Raw genomic sequence first — 23,341 nt, 5'->3', positions numbered from 1 at the left:
ATCATGATATTAAGGAGATTTATTGGTGGAACGACACGAAAAAGAATGTCGCAGACTTTGTGGCCAAGTGTCTGCATTGTCAGCAAGTGAAAGTCAAGCAGCACAAATCCTAGTGTTTTACTGTAGAATATACATATCCTTTAGTGGAGATGGTAAATATAGACCTTATAATATGATTATCTCGCTTATTTGAAAAGCATGGTTTGTATGGGCGAAGGTGTAGATCGCCAATTGGTTGGTTCGAAGTTGGCAAGTAGAGTTGTTGCGACCAAATTTGGTCAATCAATCTATGGAGAATGTCAAGTTGATTCACGAGCATTTGAAGACAGCTCAAAGTCGCCAAAGGTCCTATTCAAACATGCAACATAGAGACCTATAGTTTAAATTTGATGATTGGGTGTTTCTGAAAGTTTCATCAATGAAAGGTGTAATAAGATTTGGGAAGAAAGGAAAGCTTAGTCCCTGATACATCAGGCCGTATAGGATCCTACAGAGGATCGGGCAAGTAGATTATGAGTTAGAGTTGCCACCAAAAATTGCCAGTTGTACACCCAGTATCTCAAATGTCATGTTATAACATTCAAGTTTCCAGTATTAAGATCGCATGTTAGAACATTCATGTCAGTTCAGTACTCAGATACTCATGTCAATCCAGTACTCAGATATTCATGCTAGCTTAGTGATCAGATATCAATGTTTGTTCAGTGCTCATATATTCATATCAGTTCAGTACTCAAATATTTGTGCCAGTTCAGTATTCGTATATCCACGTTAGTTCAGAATTCATGTATCCATAAAAGACCAGTATTCACATATATGTTTCATGTTATGTGTCTTATGATGCCTTGTGAGGCTTGTGCTATGATCAGTTAGCTAGCAGGTCTTTAGAGAAATGTCGAAGGAAGCTATCCTTCTCATTCATACCTTATATTATAATCTCCATGTCTTTCAGTATTCAATCAGCTCAGTATTCGGTCAGTTCAGTAGCCATCCAGTTCAGTATCTCAACAATTCAGTAATTATGTATTCATTCAGTTTAGTATGCATTCGTTCACGACGGTTCATCTTTCACAGGTGTCCATCCGTCCCGTTAACGTCAAAAGTTTGTTGTAATTACAATAAGGACAATCATTCGAGGACGAATGATCCCAAGGGGGAGATAATGTAACACTCCGTAAATCCAGATTAGTTGTGGATGTTTTTAATGAGTATTAATGTGACGTTTTAGACATGTGAAGTCCTATCGGGATGAGTATGGGTGGAATCAATTATTTTAGAATCAAGACCAAGAGTCAGGTGTATAAAATTCAATAGAATCGACTAAGTTTATGGGAGGTCCGTCTTATAGCTTTAGTCAGTGCAAGGCCATGAAAACTCACGGCCATAGACAGTGCAAGGCCATAAGAACTCAGTGCCACAGACAGTGCAAGGCACTGTAATTTTGGTGCCTCTGATGGCGCCTTGCACAGTTATTGTGGTGCCACTGACGATGCCATGCGCCAGCGAGGGTTACCCGAGCTATTTTTATTTTCCTCCTCAATTTTGGGACATGTTCACTTAATTAAACTCCCTACCTCATTCCCATACACCCCAAATACGAAAACCTACTCTAGAAAGGGAAGCTCTCAAGAACCTAACTTCCCCAAGGTCCCTCCATCATCCAAGGTAAGTTCTAATGATGATTCTAAGTTAATTTCAATTCTCCAACACCTTATTAACATGGGTAAATCATTCCACTCATTAGATATTCGGTCGAGACACCATTGTTAAGAAAGGAAACCCTAGAACTCGAATTCAAGAGGAGTGAACTTCAAAAAGGTAATGCTTCTACTCCCTAATCATTTATAACTATGAATTGATGAGTTTTGGGAGAATAGTAAATGGGTTTTATAAAGAGAACCATATGAACTATGCTAGGGTTTTGGATTGTTGACTTATGATTGTTGTAAATATTTGGGTGATGAGAAATGGTATTAGTTACACCTATTTGAGATTGTAGAATCACCTAGAAGTAGTAGAATGAGAACTTGGTGAAGAAAAGACCAATTACTAAGGGCTATGAGGCTTTACACCCAATAAGGTGTTTGATAAAATTCCTAAGTTACTAAAACATGATATTGGTGCTAATATTGGTTCCTCTTGATATATATATATTGACGTAGATTATCGTTGAAAGAGGCGATGAACATTGTGATATGCTTAAAAGGACCAGAGTCCAGGTATGTGAGGCTAATTCTATATGTTTGGGAATATTAATGATTCTCCCTACATTATGTTTCTTTTACGACGTTACTACTTGCCTCAGAAATATAGTTAAGCCTAGTTCCTTGAATATTTGCAGAACTTCTATTATTTAGCTTCATAACTCGTTCATGACTTTCATTCTGATTGTGGTGAGCTCTGTGCGTAATAAATATAGACTTGATTCCCATGAGTCTCAATCTAGATTACTCAGCATGTCATAAAAAATTGAAGTTTCAGTTTTCTTAATCAGTCCAAGAATACATGTTTCAGTCTAGTCCTATTCAGTATTCCAGTATCATGTAACTCAATATGATTCAGTATTTCAGCATCACATATTGCAGTATGATTTTCAGTTCCAGAATTTAAATCCCTGAATGTTGAACTCTTGTATTTGTGCCTGAGGTCGTAGTTTATATGCTTTGTGCATATTTGGGCCTGAGGCCGTAGTTTATACTTTATGCATGTTTGGGCCTGAGGCCGTAGTTGATGCTTTATGAATTTTTGGGCCTAGGGCCGTAGTTATGTATACGTATACTTGGGCCTGAGGCCGTAGCTTGTGCACATATATATTGGGACTGAGGCCGTAGTTTATTCAAATAAACAGGTTGTTCATCATTCAGAATAGGGAGTATTCATATCCTTACTTCCTTTGTTCAGTTATCAGTTATCATTTCAGTTATCAGTTATCATTTCAGTTATTAGTTATCATTTCAGTTATCAGTTCAGTTATCAGTTATCATTTCAGTTTCAGTTTAAATAGTTATTATTTCAGTTATCAATTATCAATTCTCAGTTATCAGCTTACTTTCAGTTTCAGCATTTATAATTCTTTCTTTCAATTGCTTTACATACCAGTGCAATTCAAATGTACTGACGTCTCTTTTGCCCGGGAAAATGATTTTCAGGTTGACGATTCAGAGCGCTAGGATTCTGGTACCAGCTATTTGGTGATCCCCAGTTCTTTCGGGGCATTATCATTACCTTACAGTCTTCAGTATTTTCAGATAGTCAGTGTTTTCAGTACCTCATTAGAGGCTTCATAGACTAGAGTAATAGTTAGACAGAGTCACAAGCTTCTTATTTAAGCAATGTAGCTACATATATGTTTCAAACTTATATTAATGTTTCCGTACTTGATTTATATCATTCAGACTTTCAGTACATCAGTATGTGTTAGTTTATCTTCCACATTCAGTATGTTATGGTATCACATGTTGATTCAGTCAGCCAGTTGGTTCGCTTGGTCATATGTAGTCAGGCACCGGGTGTTGTGTTACGTCCAGGCCCAGGTTCAGGGCGTGACAACCTGGCCCAATGGGTATAGAACATTATGGAAATCACCATGCCTGAATTTCGAAGGTGGAAAGAAATGGCTCCCAAATATGGGTGAAAAGCCAAAAACACGGTAAACATCGATTCTTTCTTTCCTTAATTTAACGAAATAACATAGAAATAGTTTATTAACTGCCCTTTTTGTACCATACAGGACTTTCGAAGGGGTCCGTCATTTGCGCCGACATCGAGGATCTTGATAACCCAGTGGAAGCCGAACTGTTACTGTAGAATGTCCTTAACCGGAGGAGAGCTCGCGAATCTACTCGCATTTCCGGTGAAGTTACCTCCTCTAGGAGTCCCTATCGCAAAAACAAGAAACCAAAAAGGAAACGTTCCTCTTCGGTTGGGACTCAGGAAAAGAGAATGAAAGAAATACCAACCGGATCAACCAAAGTGGTCCTTGATGATGAACAAGGAGCCGATGATGAAGATAATTCCCTTCATCAGCTCAACCAGATGCTCAGCCTAGAGAGCTTCAAACTCTACCACTAGACGAATTTCACGAACTCTGGGGGGAAATGGAAATGTCCAAAAATGCTTCATCTCGTGTTCGGATTCCTTCAGTTGCTTCTGGTCAAAGGAGTCCATCCCTGATCTTCCTCCACCACCAACTTCTGAGCCGACAACAATCCCCCCTCCATCTACACCAGCTACTTCTTCTCCACCAGCCCAGGCTGAACAAATAGAGAGTGCTCCTTCTCTACGGTCACCCGACCATGGAAATCAGAGAAGTACTTACTCGGCACCTACTCAAGACCCTCATAGAAAATGAAGTGCCATTCTTTTGGTTTCCAAGGAGTGCCATATACTTTCCAAGCCGGTGGAGCTTGCCAATTATCTGAAGCTGCTGGCCTCCAAGAAGGATTGGAGAAAAATGGACTCTCTTTCTGCGCAGTGTCTGATAAACAATAGCATGTATTGCTCGCGCAGGTAGAAATTTAATTCTCTTCTATCTCCTTTCAATTTGTACTTCGCATTAGTAACCTCCCCACAAATATTTCGCAGGCTAACCTTCTTCCTTCTGAGGGCCTGCAAAGGTTGATTCTGGAAAGCAAGAGCTTACTTTAGAACGAGATCAGCTTCTAGTCGAACGCAATCAGCTTATAGAGCGCCTCCCGGTGCAGGAGGCAAAAGTCGCTCAGATGGATGATCTTCAGGCTCGGTTACAGCAATCCGAGCAAGATAAAATGTCTCATTGCCAAGAAGCCGCCCAATTGCACAAAGACCTCAAGAATGTAAAGGCTAAGTGGGTTGAACTTCACGATACTGTGACTGCAGCTGCCAAGCATGAGTTTGCCTTCATGGAACAAGTTAATAACTTGGAGGCTAGCTTACGCTCCAAAACCAAGGAGGCCAACTATGCCGAGGAGAGGAGAGAATGAATGGAAGAAAGACTTAAAAGAGTTATGGAGAAGAATCGGCTTCACTCAACCACCAACGTTGAGCTTGATTCCAAAATCAGCACTATGAAAACTAAAAACGAAAAGCTCTAATCTAAGGTTGATAAGCTCCGAGAAAAACTCCAATACCAAGAAGATTATGTTCTCTCCGAGAAAATAAATGCCATATATCATATGAAGAGGAAAACCTTGGAGGAGGCCAAAGAAGGCATCGCTAACATTGATGAATGTATTGCCAAGGCCGGGAGCTGGAGACAACTACTTATGAGAACCTTCATGCTCAGCCCATTGCTTCTAATTCTTTGAATACTAACTCTGAGTATTCGAGAACCGAAGGGAAAACTGAAGATGATGAGGCCTCGGACCAAAAGCGGAACATCCTTCTCCCACTAGAGAAAATGAAAACTCTTCTCTCCCTTCGGGTTATGGCAGTAAGAGATGATGTATTTTTCTTTACTTTTTGTAATTATGCCAATACTTTCTACTATGTTTGGCATTTTAATTAATAAAAGAAACTTTTTGCTTCAGTATTGTGCAAAAAATATTATTTTTCATTTAACGGACAAAGCTTCGGGAATCTTTTCACATCCGATAACTTTTGATTTCGGGCATAAGGACATCCAAAATCTATCCTTTACTATGAGGGTTTCATAAGAGAGGGCCCTTACGTTTATGGTGCTCTTGAAGAGGACGTCTTCTGTTTATTCCGGGAAGCATTTAAAGTTTTTGTTTACTTTCAAATAATAAAATAAATTAACTTATCATTCAGACAAGAAATAAGATAAAAATAAAAGGATTTTGATTTATTCCCTCTATTTTTAAAAGTATATTTACATAAATATTCATTTTCTTAAGTAAATAAAATAGCCAATACATGTGCCTAACTTGTACAACTTATTTCTACGGGGCTGATCATGCAGTCCCCGATCCTGATAAGACATTGATCCCGGTTCTAACAGTCCCTAGACTTTGTAACACTTTTATAGCCTGTTTGGCCAAGATTTATTTTGGGCCAAAAGTACTTTTTTTGGCCAAAAGTGCTTTTGGCCAAAAATTGAGGTGTTTGGCCAAGCTTTTAGAAGGAAAAATAATATTTTTGAGGAGAAGCTGAAGCAGTTTTTGAGAAAAATATACGAAGAAGTAGTTTTCAAAAGCTTGGCCAAACACTAATTACTGCTCAAAAGTGCTTTTCAAATTAATTAGTCAAACACAAACCGATTCTCACCAAAAGTACTTTTTGAAAAGCACTTCTCAAAATAAGCAGATTTTAGAAGCTTGGCCAAACAGGCTATTAGTGCCTTGTCATGTGTTTATTCCCCCCAGTGGTCGGATGATAAGTATGAGAATTCGAACACTGGAAGTCTTGCATTCGCGGATGAAACTTCCTACGTAGAATGATTTTCATTGTTGTCTCATTAATTGAAATAGCTTGGGGATGGTTAAATAATCTGTTTCTAGATGTTAACGAGCCAAAGATTATTTAACCAACCACAAGCTGTTTGCAACGGGCTGATCTATACAGAATTATTTCTGGAAGTCCTGCATTTTCCGACGATCCTTACTTCGTAGTATGATTTACATTGCTGCCTTATAAAAAACTTGCTAGAAAAACTCAATTGTGACAAAACTGGTCGAAGGAAAAAAGAGAGCAGCACATACTTTCAGTACTAGCAAGGATCATTAGCAATAATACCTTTTGGAGGTGGGTCACATTCCAATTGCTTGGCAATTTGACTCCATCTTGATCTTCCAATTCATATGAACCTCTACTGGTTATAGCTGAAACCCGATAAGGTCCCTCACATATTGGTCCTAGCTTCCCGGTATTAAATTCCCGAGTACTTTGAGTGACTTTTCTCAGAACCAAATCCCCAACTTTCAAATATCGGAGATTCGCTCTGCGGTTGTAATACCTTTCCATCCTTTGTTTTTGTTCCACCATCCTCACATACACCAGATTTTGGTGCTCTTCGAGCAAATCTAATTTAACTAGCAATGCTTCACTGTTTTCTTCTTTGTTTGCTCGGTAAAACCTTAAGGTCGATTACCCCACTTTTGCCGGTGTCAAAGCCTCTGAACCGTATTAATGTGAAAAGGGTGTTTCACTCATGCTCGACTTTGTCGTTGTCTGGTAAGCCCATAACACACCCGGTAGCTCATCTAGCCACTTGCCTTTAGCATCTTTTAACTTCTTTTTAAGGTTTTGAATAATTACCTTGTTAGTCGACTCCACCTGTCTATTAGCTCTCGGGTGGTATGGTGAAGACGTAATTCGTTTGATCTTTAATCCTTCCAAAAACATTGTAACTTTGGAACCTACGAACTATGGCCCATTGTCACAAGCAATTTCTTTTGGTATTCCTAATCGGCAGATGATGTGGTCCCATATAAAATTGATCACCTCTCATTCTCCAATCTTTTGGTAAGCAACTTCTTCAACCCATATAGTAAAATAATCAGTTAAAACTAAAAGAAATTTAACCTTACCAGGTCCTTGGAGGAAAGGAACGACTATGTACATCCCCGATTTCATGAATTTCCATGGTGACACCTGCAAATGAAAAAGTTCCGCCGGTTGATTCACTAACTATGCATGGCGTTGACATTTATCACACTTTTATACAAATGTCTTCGCGTCTTGCTCCATCCGGGGCCAGTAGTGGCCAGCTCTGACTAACTTAAGGACCAATGAGTCTACACCGGAATGGTTCCCGCATACTCCTTCATGAACTCCCTCGTCACGTAGTCAGCCTTCGAGGCCCCTAGATACTGAGACAATGGTCCTTAGAATGACCTCTTGTATATTGTCCATCAACAAGACAGTAATTGCCTTGGTCCGTAGTGCCCGGGATGCTTTTGGGTCTTCGGGAAATTTGCCATGTCTTATATATTCATTGAACTCGTTTCTCCTGCCCCAGATTAAGTTGGTTGAATTAACTTCACAGTAGTCGTCCACATCCAACACCTAATGCAGCAATTGAATGACCGCATCAGAATCATATCCTTTCGTCTCTGTGGATGAACCCAAATTAGCCAATGTGTCTGCCTCCACATTTTCCTCCCTTGTAATGTGGATGATTGACCACTCTCTGAACCATGCAAGTAATGCTTGAACCTTGTTTAAGTAGTATTTCATGCGCTCCTCCTTAGTGTAGAAAATTCCATACACTTGGTTTACCACAAGCTGGGAGTCACATTTTATCTCGATGACCTCGAGACCTAGTCCCCGATCTAGTTCAAATCCTGGAACCAAAGCCTCGTACTCGACTTCATGGTTAGTTAATTGTACAGTTCTAATGGCCTATCTTAGGGTTTTCCCTGAAGGAGTGATTAATCCTACCCCAAGACCGGACCCTTTTACGTTGGAGGCTCCATCTGTAAACAAGTTCCAAACTCCCGATACCAACAATGCCTCTTTAGCAGCTAATGGCATGAATCCTGGAAGGAAATCAGCCACGAAGTCGGCCAAAACTTGTGACTTAATTACAGTCCTGGCTTGTATTCAATGTCAAATTTGCTAACTTCGAGTGATCACTTAGCCAAACGACCCGACAACTCAGGCTTATGAATGACATTCCTTATGGGAAAGGTTGTCACAACGACTATTGGATGACATTAAATATACGGCCTAAGCTTTCGAGAGGCAACTACGAGAGCTAAAGCCAGCTTTTTAAGGTGCGGATAGAGTGTCTCCACTCCTGATAATATTTTACTAATGTAATAAACGGGAAATTGCATACATTCTTCTTCCCGGACCAAAACGGCACTTACCGCTGCTTCCGAGACCGCGAGATAAATCAACAGTTGCTCACCTTCTCTCGGTTTTGACAACAACGGAGGGCTAGACAGGTATCCTTTTAGGTCTTTCAGTGCCTACTGGCATTCCGGAATCCATACAAAGTCGTTCTTCTTTTTCAAAAGCAAAATGAAGTGATGGCACTATTCCGACGAACCTCAAGATGAACCTGCTTAGAGCCGCCAACCTACCAGTCAACCTCTGTACTTCCTTCACGCTTGATAGCTTTGATTTTATCGGGGTTTACCCCGATTCCTCTTTGAGAGACCAAAAACCCCAGGAACTTACACTTCTCTAGGTTGAGCTTCATGTTGTACTTTCTCAGAATGTCAAACGTCTCTTGGAGATGTTCCAGATGATCTCCTACATTAAGAGACTTAACTACCATTTTGTCAATATAAACTTCCATCGTCTTACCTATTTATTTTTCAAGCATCTTATTAACGAGCCTCTGATAAGTGGCTCCAGCATTTTTAAGCCCAAAAGGTATCACATTATAGAAATATATGCTAAAGTTTGTGATGAAAGGAGTCTTCTCTTGATCTTTCGGGTTCATCCTAATTTGATTATACCCAGAATAAGCATCAAGAAAACTCATTAACTCGTGCACGCCCGTAGCATCGATCATTTGATCAATGTTTAATAATGGGAAAGAGTCTTCGGTGCACGTCTTATTTAAATCCTTATAATCTACACACATCCTAAATTTGTTATTTTTTATAGGCACTACTACTATGTTAGCTATCCATTCCGGGTACTTTACCTCTCAAATTTAACCGATGTTAAGTAATCGGGTTACCTCTTCCTTAACAAGCCTATTTCTGACCTCTGCTATCGATCGTTTCTTCTGCCTTACCCGAGGGAAGTTTGGATCCAGACTCAGTTTGTGGACCGCCACCTCCAATGGAATACCTGTCTAATTTGAATGTGACCATGCAAAGCAATCACCATTAGATTTAAGAAAACCCATAAGTTTTAACCTGAGTTTGGGACGCAACCTCGTTCCCAAATGGAATTTTCTTTCTTGAAATTCTTCGAACAAAGCCAGCTGTTTGAGCTCTTCTACGGTTGAATTGGTCGCATCCATCTCCTCCGGTACCTGATATAATTCTGATGACTCCTCGTTTTTATCATCTTCAATTGGGATGGGAAAAGGCACCAATTCTTATAATTTCTATTTGCTGGTTTCCTTGCCCTTACTGCTAGAAATGGTTACTGTGTTCATCTCCCTAGCAGCCGGTTGATCTCCTCTAATCTGCTTGATCCCTTACGGTGTTGAAAACTTTAACAGTTGATGGTAGGTTGAAGGTATGGCCTTCATTTCATGTATCCACGGCCTTCCGAGGATTAAATTATAGCCTATGTCGCCATCTACCATTTCGAATAGGGTGGTCTTTGTTACACCTTCAGCATGTGTGGGCAGCAAAATTTCTCCTCGGGTTGTCACACTTGTTAGATTGAATCCAGCTAGAAGCTTTGTCACCGGAATGATGTTCCCGGTTAACTTAGCTTGCTTTAGATCTCTCTGTTGTATGATGTTGGCTGAACTTCCTGGATCAACCAAAACATGCTTAATTTTGAAACCTAAAACATTGAGAGAAATTACAAAAACATCATTGTGCGGTAGAAGAAGTCCATCAGCATCTTCCTCTGTGAAGGTGATGTCATCTTCTGAGACTTCTCGGATCCTCTTTCCATGAGTCACCGATATATTCGTCTTCTTTGCTGCCAGAAATGTTACCCAATTGACTTTGTCTCCTCCGAAGATCATGTTGATTGTCATCCTAGGTGACCCTGCTGCCAGTTTTGATGGTTCTGCAATGTACATGTTTCTTCCATAGCTGTTTTTGGCGCGGTCCATTAAAAATTTCCTGAGGTGACCATTCTTCAACAACGTCGCCACCTCTTCAGGAAGATGTAGGCAGTCCCTAGTCATATGGACGTGAGTCCCATGGAATTCACACTATAAATTAGGATCATTTTGGCTAGGATATGAACGGATCGATTTCGAGGACCTAGCTTCTTTAATATTTCTTATGGCTGACACTAATTCCACTAAGCTGATACTAAAATTATAATCAGACAATCGGGGTTAGGCCGAATCTCGGGACCTTGGAACCTCTTTCTCTTGCAACTATTTGTTACTCCGGCCGCGATTCGTCCTTCTATCAGAAGTGAACCTATCTGATGACTGAAATTCTTTATTACTACGCCCATCGGCCCTATCGTAAGGCTGAACATGACTTCTATATGGTCTCCGATCTGTATCAAAATCATTTTCAACTTATCTTGATTCAGATCACGATTTCGTCCTTTGGAAGATACCGAGGAACCAAGTTTGTCATCTTCTATTCTGATCTATGACTCGTAGCGGTTGTGAACATCAACCCACGTGGTTCTTGAAATTCGAGCAAGCTTTCCTTCAATTTTCATGAGGTATCGGAGCTCAATGGGTTGAAACCCTTTGTAAATGTATCCGCTGCCCACTCATCCGGAATCACTGGTAACAACATCCTTTCTTTCTAGAACTGGATCACGAACTCTCGCAACAATTCAGTTTCTCCTTGAGATATCCTGAATATATCCGCCTTCCTTGCCTGGATCTTTCTTGCTCCAGCATGAGCTTTGATAAACAAATCTGCAAGCATTTCAAAAGAGTTAATAGAATGTTTTGGTAAGAGGGAATACCAAGTTAAGGCACCCTTCGTAAGAGTTTCGCCAAACGTCTTTCACAAAACCGATTCGATCTCATGATGGGCCAAGTCATTTCCCTTTACTGGCGTAGTGTAGGTCATGATGAGCTCATGTGGATCCGAAGTTCCACCATATTTTGGTATATCTGCATCTTAAACCTCTTTGGGATCAACTCCGATGTCGCACTTGGTTTAAACGGCAACTGCGTATACTTGTTTGAATCTGGTCCCTTTAACACCAACGGCGCCCCCAGAATCTGATCCATCCGAGCGTGAAATTCCTTTGCATTCTGATCCATTCGTTCATTCATTTCTCTCATGAATCTCATGAGCTCGGTTTTGAAAGGGTCATTCAAATTGTTGTTTCCAGATCCGCTACCGGTACCTCCGGCCTCATCGAAACCAGCCTCTTCCCTTGGAGTGTCGTTCTCGGTTCTTTGAGCCGTTTGATTTATAGGAATGCTGGGAGGAATCGGGACCCTTCCATTAGCATTATTGGAAGCACCCGATAATGCTTGCATCAATTCCGTGATCACCCGATCTTGCCTTGAGAGGTGATCTATAATCATCTTTTGTTGTTCTTTCAAGATTTTGATTGTTTCAATAATGTGTTTATCCTTTGCATCATCAGGAGTTGGGCCCCGCATATGTCGAGGATATTAACCTTCGTGAAATGGGGTTATTTCATCCCCTTTTTATTGCGGGTCTCGTTAATTGAATCATCGCACTGAAATAGTTTTTTCCGTTCATCGTGTGCTCTAACATTGTAAACATTGTTGACATCATTAGCTTCCATACCTGATCTTTCTTTTGCTAAGGAAGGAATCAAAATTTGTTAGTAACAGATGAATGGATCAAAGAAATTACACAATTATCTATGTCCCACGGTGGGCGGCAAACTGTTTACCCGTAAAACGGTACAGTTCAAATATAGCATTGTTTATAGACAAGCGAATCGATTTGACCCAAAAATGGTAAATAAATAAGAACAAAAATAATATTATAAAAAGAAATTAACGGGAATACATGCCTGGCTATGAACTTAGCATTTTCGGTGGCAAAAGTATGAACAATATTTTCGGATAAAGACTAAGAATCGTGTTATAAAATGAGAGCAAAGTGTAGCTTTTGTGTACAGAATATTTCGTGTCTATAATGGGTGCTTATCCTCCTAGTTATAGCTCTATTCAAGAAGACAAGATCCAAAAATCAAGCTCCTTTTGATTGAGAATAAAACTGTCATTGATGGCTGCATAACGGTTGGCTATAAATGTAGATATTCTTTGTAACGGCTGCCCATTGAATGCTATCCGATAACAATGCTTTGAATCTTTGTTATCGGCGACTCTGTCTTCGGGATTCGTTCAGCACCGATTGCATGCTTACATACGGCGCCAGCTATTTGCTGACTCACGTCTCACCTGTCTCTAGTTCTGCTTGTCTTTCCGTCATTCGCCCAACTGTCACTAACCAATTTTACCACATACATTTTCCACCTAGAGGGAGGTAAGAATGGTGGTTGAAATTTTCAACCATATTTTCCTAGAAAAATTTCGCCTGCACGAAATTATTATTTTCGGATGTTATGTGGATAACACAGTAGAAGACCATGGAACGTTCGAGGATTGTGACCATACTATTGGTGGAGATTTTATTGAGTTGATGTGGAACTGGAGGTTCACGTGATAGAAGAGTTTTTTGTTCACGTTTCAAGAAGTAACCCGTGAAATTCCGTATGTACTAGTTGTTTGATTTACATGTCAGTAGATACTAGGATCGCTTCCGCGGCATATAATAATGCATCAATCACATCCTACTTAAATATATGACACGCCCACAACATTTTATATCTTATTGAAAGTTGACATATGTCTCTTGGAAGCTCTCATGACAGGCAAAAAAAGTAGTTGCTTGTAAAGTTTATAGAACTTCCTTTAGGAAAATAAACTACGTCTGATGTCTCTGGAATAGTTCCTGAGATAAATGTATACTGTCTTAAACACATGATTACTTATCAAATTTATAGAACAAAAATCCTATGGTCCACCGGTCCTTATCCCATGTTTTACTACATAGTAGGAGGGGAGGGGGAAATATACACTCATTTCTTTTTATTTTATAAGGCAGCGTTTAATTAGACGTGCAATTTAAGGAAAAATACACATAAGTTAAAAGATAAAACATGCGAAAGTATCATTATATTACTTGATGTACAAAATGCTGTAGCGAGAAAATGGAAATGTCAATTAAAAGTTTTTAAATATAGACATATGCCAAAACCTTTTTAACAAACAAGAAAAATATATTTTCTTAAATGGAATGCCGAGAGTAGTATGTATTAAAGGTTTCATGAAATGCTTGATTTTTTTTTTCCTGAAACCAATTCAAACGGAATGACGAGGGTAGTATGTATTAAAAATCTATAGAACATTTGAATATCCTTTCCGTAGAACCAATTCAAAAACCAAATATATTCTACTTAAAAATGTGGCACCTTACAACTTATTGAAAGTTGACATATGTGATCTTGGAGGTTCTCATGATGGAGATTAATATGATATAAAGTAAGTAAGATAAAACATGGATGTCACTTACTATAAGTCAAAACTCAAAAGTCTATCACACATGCTTTTGGAGGTTTCCTCATGAGAGAGAAGATCGGTAATAATAAGTTAGAAAGTGAAACATATCTTACCAGTCAAGGTCTAATATTAAACATTTTAATGCTCAATGAGTCTCGACTCTTGAGTAGCACTTAGCTAGAGTCATTGTCATTGGTGGACCCACATAGCTTCAAGTGGTCTTAAGTGATACACCTTTGTCAAAAATAAATGTATAAACTATGTATTAAATTTCTTTGAATTCTCCGCATAATATTTACTTCTTTAAATTTTGATTCTTTAGATAAAATTTTGGCTCAGCTACGATAATAAGGTATTGCATAAACAACAAGGTACCACATAAGTACAACATGTTTGGTGCTTGATAGGTCTACTAGTTGCAGCATGTATAAGGGTGATAAAACTATATAAACAAGCTTATTTAACATTTTAAGATTTATTACATAGACAAGACTTCTAAGTATTAATTATTTTATATCTACGGCTCATATGGTAGCCCATCCTAAATCCGAAAAGCTGCTTCTTGGGTCAACTCCATCTCCATACCATGCGGAATGTATAGAATGCCATAAACACGTTGTCTTTTATTACTTGTTAGAGTTGTTTTTCGATATTTTTATTTATCTATATTAATTTTGAAATTTATTTACTCTCATTATTGAAATTTTAATTTAATTACAAGTTCATATACAAATTACTAATTTTATAAAAAATAATATATTACACTTTAATCTTCCATACTTTCTCTCCCTCTTCCATCCCCAAATTAAAATTATAAATTAACAAAAGAATGTTTGGCCTCTTTCTCCTTAACTTCAGCCATACCTTTACGAGAACAAAGATATTTAGCATCAAGCAATAGTATTATATTTTCTCTTTCTTTTTATTTTCTGTTTTTTTTTATGTTAAACAATGAACGAATTATCACTTTTGAACGAGAGAAGATCGTTAATTTCCTTTGGCTTTTTGGAATAAATAACAAAATAGTATTAATCAAAATCAAGTATATTGAATTGAAAACTATGTTAATCCATTACAAAGCTTAGAAGCTTTGAATTCGAAATTCGAAATTTGAAAAATAATTTTTTGTTTGGATTGGGTGTTGTTGCAAATGATTGAAAATATCCTTTGAAGTTTATATCTCAATTTTGAGAGAATTTGGTGAAGATTCGAGGTGGTTTTGGTTGAAATTTCAAATTGAAAGTCGAAAAAGAAGACATAAATAAATTGTATATATTTTGTATATCGAGTATAGAAACGGTATACAAAATATCTACAACTTAAATAATTATATACAAGTTGTATATAAATTATATGTAAATTATAGTATTTAAGAATTCTATATAAAATATATTTAAGTTGAAGATAAATTATAGATTTTGACCGAATTGGTATATATTTTGTAAAAAACTTTAGTTACTTTCTGTATATATGAAAACTTAGACAAAACCGGATAAATAAGTTTAAAATTTTGTATATATACAAAAAATTCCCTTGTTTTTCCGTTTGTTTTAATTTATTTCTCTTGCTTTTTAGTTTAATCTGTTAATAAAAAAATGTCAATATTTGTATACTTTGTGACTTTTCAATTCATAAAATTCTTATTTTATCTTTAATGAACTTTTTATAGGAATGACTGGTATAATTATGAAAACAAGAACGGAATGATATCTTTGGTAAATTATACACAAATTTAGCTTAAGATAACAAGATGCAAAATTTGTTTACACTCTTGAATTTCATATCCAATCAAGCAAAGACACGTAAAATAAAATAGATGGAGGATAAATACTTACCTGTACCCGGTGTTTACACCAAATCAATATATTTATCATGGTTAAGTGATTTGATGACTTGAAAATATGTAATAATTGGTTAACCATAATTAAGTAATAGAACTTTATGTGTAAACATTTATCATGCTTCTATTGGCTTGGTATAAGCATTGGATGCGGGTAAATTTTTACTATGAATGGAGTACTTACTAATATATTGAGATCATCGAAACTTTAGTACTTCAATGGAAGCATAAAGTTATTCTTAGCCTTATAGATCATCGAAACTTTAGTACTTCAATGGAAGCAGAAAGTTATTCTTAGCCTTATTGACTACTTTGTTTTAAGATCTTTTGTTAAAACATATATTGTATTTTAAAATTTTGATTTCTTTACCGCAAAACAAGGAACAAGTAGAAGTAGCTGGTAGATAGTAAGTTGCCGCTTCTACTATCGTTTGATTGAGATCTCTGATTATAAGTCGGGGTATTATCACTTTTAGCCCACGCCAAAAACTATTTACATCTGGTAGTTGAAAAGTATATAAAATTTATATAATTTTTGTATATAATATATATATAATATACAAATTTTATATATTTTTCGGCTATTTTTTTTTACAACGGCTATACAGTGTCATTTTTCCTTATAAGTTTTAGTTTTTAAATAAGCCCAATAAAAGGGGAGCTTTTGTGATGACCCGACCGGTTATTTTACTTTATAGATCCCCGTTCCCCTATTTAAGACTTTTCGTATGTGCTTTTACTGTTCTGTGACTTGCGGGGATGGTTGGTTTGACTTTAGAGGGTTCGAGTTGAATTCAGAACACTTAGTTTCATTATAGTGGCCTAAAATGGTTAAGTTTGACTTGAGTCAAAACTTTTAGTAAACGATTTAGGAATCGGGATTTGAAGATTTCAATAGGTTTGTATGATGATATTGGACTTGGGCGTATGTTCGAATTGAGTTTCAGGTGGGCCGGGAGCGTTTCAGCGCTTATTGTTGAAAGTTGGCATTTTGAAGGATTTAGAATTTCCTAAATTTGACTTGAAGTGAATTTTGGTCTTATCGATGTGTGTTTGGAATTCTGAGTCTTGGAATAGGTTCATATTCTAATTTATGACTTGTGCGTAAAATTTGGCATCATTCCGAGTTGTCTAAGTATGTTTCGACGCGTTCGGAGTTTGTTGAAATGAGTTTGAAGCTTAAAAGTTGATTAATAAGGTTTTGAGGTACGATTCTTCATTTTGGTGTTGTTTTATATGTTCCGAGGCTTTGAGTAAGTATGCGATATATTTATAGACTTATTGGTGCATTTGGACGGGGTCCCGGGTGGCTCGGGTGCATTTCGGACCACCCTAAGCATGTTTGAACTTGGCTGAAATTGCAGGTATGCTGGTGTGCTTCACGATCACGAAGGTTGTCCCGCGATCGCGAAGAAGGCTGATGAAGGGCCCCAGATTTTACTCTTCGTAAACGCGAGGAGGCTCACGCGAATGCGAAGAAGGACCTGGTCCTCCTTCACGAACACGTAGGCCTGATCACGAACACGAAGAAGTCTGGGAGTGGGATGGGCTGAGAGGCAGAAGGCCTTCACGAATGCGACGTGTGGAACGCGAACGCGAAAGGCAGGGTCGACTGGGCATCGCAAACGCGACCACGCGGTTGCGAACGCGAAGAGTAATTGGGCAGCTGGGAGGAGTTGACCTTCGCAATCTCGAGGCATTTTTTGCGATCACAAAGAAGAGCATGCCTGGGCAGATTTGAGTTTAATACGGAATTTGGCTCATTTTCTTTCATTTTCACTTGGGTTGGTCATTTTTGAGAGCTCTTTTGAGAGGATTTTCATCAAACATCATGAGGTAAGTGATCTCTATCAATTCTTGAGTTAAATACACGAATTATGGGTAGAGTTTAACATAAAAATTCGTGAAAATTATGGGATTTGGTTGGAATTCTAGGATTTGATAAAAATGGGATTTGACCAAAAAATTTATTATGGAATTAGGAATAAATTATATATTTGAGTTCGTGAGGTTATGGGTAACATTTATTTTCAAAAATTTTTGAAATTCGGGCACGTGGGCCCGGTGGTGACTTACATGGACTTTCTGAATTTTGTTGGAAAATTAGTTGAATAGTTAAATTATTAACTTTTGAGCATATATTGATTAGTTTATACGACTTTTGATTAGTTTCGGATTGTTCGGCGTTGTTTGAGGAATTCTAGTAAGGTCAAAGAACCGAATAGTGATCTTGGAAGCGAGGTAAGTCTCTTGCCTAACCTTATAAGAGAAAATTTATCCCCTTAGGTACATTAATTATTGTGTGCTACTTGTTGCAGGGAGTTACGTACGCACAAGGTGACGAGAATCCATACGTAGCTATATTTATGTTATGTTCGGGTAGACTTAAATTCACATCATGCCTTAATTGTGCTATTTGTATTTATCCAGTTTATTTGATTTCCTTAATTTATGACTAAGATTGAGGTTAGAATAAAAATATTTATTTAGCCTTTTACTTTGGAAAATAATAAAATATTTGATGAACTATAGATCCGTGTCTTCTCGACTCGCATGTACTTCCGCGAGCGAGGTAACTTCTGTACTTTTATGTGATCGGATCATTCGCCTTGGCGGTGTTGTAAATTACTCTTATGAGATCGAGTCATTTGCATCGGTAGTATGGTAGCACTGTTCCTATGGGATCGGGCCGTCCGCCTCAGAAGTACTGTGTAACATTATTCCTATGAGATCAGGCAGTTTGTATCGGTAGACTCGTGCTTAGTACTTGAGATTGGATTTGGTTTTGATAACAGTTGAGTTAGCGCCTTCAAGTCCTGTTATGACATTTTAGTGATTTCATATAGATTCATGTTGGAAATTTATTATTAATATTTTATTTGTTTCGTTGCTACTTGTTGGACATCCTCCATGTCTACTTTATATATTTTATTACTATTTGACCATTAGTAAGTGTCAAGTCGATCCCTCATTACTGCTTCTTCTAAGTTAGACTAGATACTTATTGGGTATGCATTGTTTTACGTACTCACACTACACTTCTATACTGAATGTGCAGGTACTGAGACAGGTACTTCCGGTGGTCACACGGGCGCGCAAATGCATTTCCACGGAGACTTAGTGGTGAGCGTCTTGCCTTGCTTCAATCTGCAGCACCGGAGTCTCCCTCTACCTTGTTTACTATTTCTGTCTATTTTAGTTCGGACAGTAGTTGTATTAGTTTTGTATATTCTCTAGATTGCTCATGCACTTGTGGCACCGGGTTGTGGGCTATTCTAGCGTTTATGCAATGTTGTATATATAATTACTATCACTGTGATTTATGTATTATCCACACTTGATATTTTTGAGAAAGAAGTATATACGGTTGCATGAGATTTTTACTTTTATTATTTGTATTTAAGGAAACTTCTATTTTTAAAAGTTAAAACGGAATAATTAAATTGGTGGTTCACGTGTGGGCTTGTCTAACAGCGGCGTTAGGCGCCATCGTGACCTATTATAGGTTTTGGGTCGTGACAGTTTGGTATTAGAGCTTTAGGTTCACATAGGTCTCACGAGACATGAGCAGGCCTAGTAGAGTCTTGCGGATCGGTGCAGAGACTTCCGTACTTATCTTCGAGAGACCAGTCGCGACCATTGAGCAGCAGAAGCGACTGGACAGATAGACTAGGCTTTGTCCTCCTGTCTTTGGGGGTGAGCAATTAGAGGACCCACATGATTTCATTGACCAGTGCAAGGAGAGGCTATATAACATGGGGATATTGGAGTCCTATGGGGTGGACTTCACCACATTTCAGCTTGAGGGCAAGGCCCGCAGATGGTGGCAAGCTAACCTTCATAGTAGGCCAGTCGGTTCACCTCCCTTGAATTTGGATCAGTTTATGCATCTATTCTTGGAGAAGTACATACCACCTTCAGAGAGAGAGGATCTTCGAGGTCAGTTCGAGCGGCTCTGTCAGGGTCATGTTTGTGATTGACTATGAGGCGAGATTCACTGACTTGTCTCGCCATGTAGCTATTATACTCCCCACTGATGCAGAGAGGGTGCGGAGGTTTATTGTAGGTCTGCACCCTGAGATTGAGGTTTCTATGGCCCGCGAGTTAGAGATGGGGACTTCTTTTCATTAGGTTGTGGATATAGCTTAGAGGATCAAATGTATCTACTGCCACAGTAGAGACTTTACGCAGAGGGATAAGCAACCCAGATATTTTAGTGGATTCTGTGGTGCCCTATCTGGGGGTAGAGGTTAGTTCATGAGGGGGCAATCTAGCAGGCCCATGCATTCAGCACCACCTCTTGCTCAGATGCTCTAGCACGACCCTACTTCAGTGCTATTCCATAGAGGACTTACCGCCCGCCAGCTATTCAGGGTCCCTCTAGTAGGTATTCAGGCCATCAGGGTCAGACTTCAGGTCAACAGTTCATCGCTTCGAGGGTTTGAGTGCGGGGAGTTAGGCCATATGAAGAGGTTTTGTCCCAAACTTCAGGGCAAGGAAGTGCAGTAGGACCATTGGTACATGATTACCACACCAGCTACCACATTGCCCGCCCGGCTGGCCATAGGCGGAGGGTAGGTGAATAGAGGTCGCTCTAGAGGTGGAGGCCAGTCAGGTGGCGCTCCGACTAGATTCTATGCTTTCCTAGCGAAGCCAGAGGCAGTCGCCTCCGATGCAGTGATCACAGGTACTATTGATATTTGTCGTCGGGATGCTTCGTTACTATTTGATCTAGGGTCTACTTATTCCTATGTTTCTTATCTATTTTCTCCTTATCTGGATGTATCTTGGGAGTCCTTGGGTGTTCCTGTATATGTGTCCATGCTAGTGGGTGTTATGTTGTTGTGGATCGGGTCTACCGGTCCTATGTAGTGATTTGATGTGGTTATGAGACCAGAGCAGATCTTCTGTTGCTCGATATGGTTGATTTTGAGGCTATCCTAGGCATGGACTGGTTGTCTCCGTACCATGCCATTCTTGATTGCCATTCCAAGACTGTTACCTTGGTGTTGCCTGAGTTGCCTAGATTAAAGTTGAGGGGTTCTTCTATTGGTACTTCTAGTCAGGTTATCTCTTTCTTGAAGGCTCTACATATGATCGAGAAGGGTTTTTTGGCCAATTTGTCCTTGGTTCGGGATACTACTACAGAGACTCCCACGTTAGATTCAGTTTCGGTGGTACGAGAGTTTTCCATTGTATTTCCTGCTGACCTACTAGGTATATCGCCGTATCGGGATATCAATTTCGGCATTGATTTGGTGACAGGCACCCAGCCTATCTCCACTTCACCTTATCGTATGGCTCCAAAGGAGCTTAGAGAGTTAAAGGAGCAACCTCAAGAGTTGCTTCAGAAGGGGTTCATTAGGCCAAGTGTGTCACCTTGGGGCACACCGGTGTTATTTATGAAGAAGAAGGATGGGAGTATGCGGATGTGCATTGATTACCGCCAGTTGATCAAAGTCACCTTCAAAAATAAGTACCCATTATCGCGCATTGATGATTTGTTTGATCAGCTAAAGGGTGCTAGAGTGTTCTCGAACATCGACTTGAGATTTGGGTATCATCAGCTGAAGATTCGTGCTTCAGATGTTTCGAAGACGGCTTTCTGGACCAGATATGAGCACTATGAGTTTCTAGTGATGTCCGTCGGATTGACTAATATCCCTGCGGCATTTATGGATTTGATTAATTGTGTATCCAGGCCATATCTTCACTCCTTTGTCATTGTCTTCATTGATGACATATTGATCTACAAGCGTAGTATGGAGGAGCACGAGCATCATTTGATGTTAGTGCTTCAAACCTTGCGAAACAGAAGCTATATACTAAGTTCTCCAAGTGCGAGTTCTGGTTAGACTCCGTGGTTTTCTTAGGGCATATTGTATCAGGTGAGGGTATTAAGGTGGATCCCAGGAAGGTCGAGGCAGTCCAGAGTTGGCCTCGTCCTACCACAACGAGCGAGATCAGGAGTTTCTTTGGGTTAGCAATTATTATCATCGGTTTGTGGAGGGCTTCTCGTCTATTGCAGCTCATTTAACTAGATTGAACCAGAAGGGTGCTTTGTTCATATTGTCCGATGATTACGAGGCGGGCTTTCAGAAGCTCAAGACTGCATTGACTACAACATCAGTGTTAGTGTTGCCCTATGGATCAAGGATGTATACTGTGTATTGCGATGCTTCACGCGTTGTCTTGGGTTGTGTTTTGATGTAGGAGAGCTGAGTTATTGCATAGGCTTCACGTCAATTGAAGGCCCACGAGAAGAATTATCATGTGCATGATTTGGAGTTAGCCGCGATAGTTCATGCCCTCAAGATCTGGAGGCATTACCTTTATGGGGTCTCTTACGAGGTTTACACTGATCATCGCATTTTGCAGCATTTGTTTAAGCAGAGGGATCTTAGTATGAGGCATCGTAGGTGGCTTGATTTACTGAAGGATTATGATATTACTATCCTCTATCATCCAGGCAAGGCGAATGTGGTCGCGGATGCCTTGAACATAAAGGCTGAGAGTATGGGTAGTTTGGCATTCATTTCAGTAGAGGAGAGGCCATTGGCTTTGGACATCCCGTCCTTAGCCAACTGAATTGTGAGGCTGGATATTTCTGAGCCTAGTCGAGTTCTTGTATGTGTTGTGGCTCGGTCTTCTATATTCGAGTGGATCACGGCTCGCCAGTATGATGATCTATACTTGTTGTTCCTTAGAGAGACGGTGCTACAGGGTGATGCCAAGGAGGTTACTATCGGTGATGATGGTGTTCTGCGACTCCAGGGTCACTTGTGTGTCCCTAATGTTGATGGTCAGAGGGAGACGATTCTAGAGGAGGCACACAGTTCGCAGAATTCTATTCATCCAGGAGCTACGAAGATGTATTGTGACTTGAGGCAGCATTACTTGTGGCGGCGGATGAAGAAGGACATAGTTGAGTATGTGGCGAGGTGTCTAAATTGCTAGTAGGTTAAGTATGAGCACTAGAAGCTAGGTGGCCTACTTCAGCAGTTGGTTATACCGGAGTGGAAGTGGGAGCGCATCACTATGGATTTCGTAGTTAGGTTGCCGCGGACGTTGAGGAAGTTCGATGATGTTTGGGTCGTTGTAGACAGACTGACCAAGACTGCACACTTTATTCCGGTGGTGACTACGTACTCTTCAGAGAGGTTTCCCAGATTTATATACAGGAGATTGTCTGGCTGCATGGTGTTCCTATTTCCATCATTTTAGATAGAGGCCCTCCGTTCACTTCACATTTCTGGAGAGCAGTACATAGTGAGTGGGTACACGGGTAGAGCTCAGCATAACTTTTCATCCTCAAACCGACAGGAAGTCAGAGCGGACAGTTTAGATTCTTGAGGATATGCTCATAGCATGTGTTATTGACTTCGAAGGGCAGTGGGATCGATTCTTACCATTGGTCGAGTTTGCTTATAACAACGGTTATCAGTCCAGCA

General features: G+C 39.4%; 1 protein-coding gene across 1 annotated transcript; it reads right to left on the bottom strand.

Annotated features, from left to right (window-relative positions):
• Positions 1-9,949: 9,949 nt before the first annotated feature.
• Positions 9,950-10,711, bottom strand: LOC142167267 (uncharacterized). Its single transcript, XM_075227432.1, has 2 exons — positions 10,151-10,711; positions 9,950-10,030 (listed from the first exon to the last, which is right to left on the bottom strand). Exons 1-2 carry the CDS (start codon positions 10,709-10,711, stop codon positions 9,950-9,952), a joined length of 642 nt encoding a protein of 213 aa, XP_075083533.1.
• Positions 10,712-23,341: the final 12,630 nt, after the last annotated feature.

Source organism: Nicotiana tabacum, chromosome 12, assembly GCF_000715075.1.
Source record: "Nicotiana tabacum cultivar K326 chromosome 12, ASM71507v2, whole genome shotgun sequence".
Lineage (NCBI taxonomy): Eukaryota > Viridiplantae > Streptophyta > Magnoliopsida > Solanales > Solanaceae > Nicotiana > Nicotiana tabacum.
This window is presented reverse-complemented; position numbering and strand designations above follow the sequence as displayed.

Coding starts and splice junctions, on each gene's coding strand:
- LOC142167267 (XM_075227432.1), bottom strand. CDS start 10,711: ATGACTAGGGACTGCCTACATCTTCCTGAAGAGGTGGCGACGTTGTTG. Junction 10,031..10,150: donor AGACCACCCTATTCGAAATG/GTAGATGGCGAC, acceptor GGGATCAAGCAG/ATTAGAGGAGATCAACCGGC.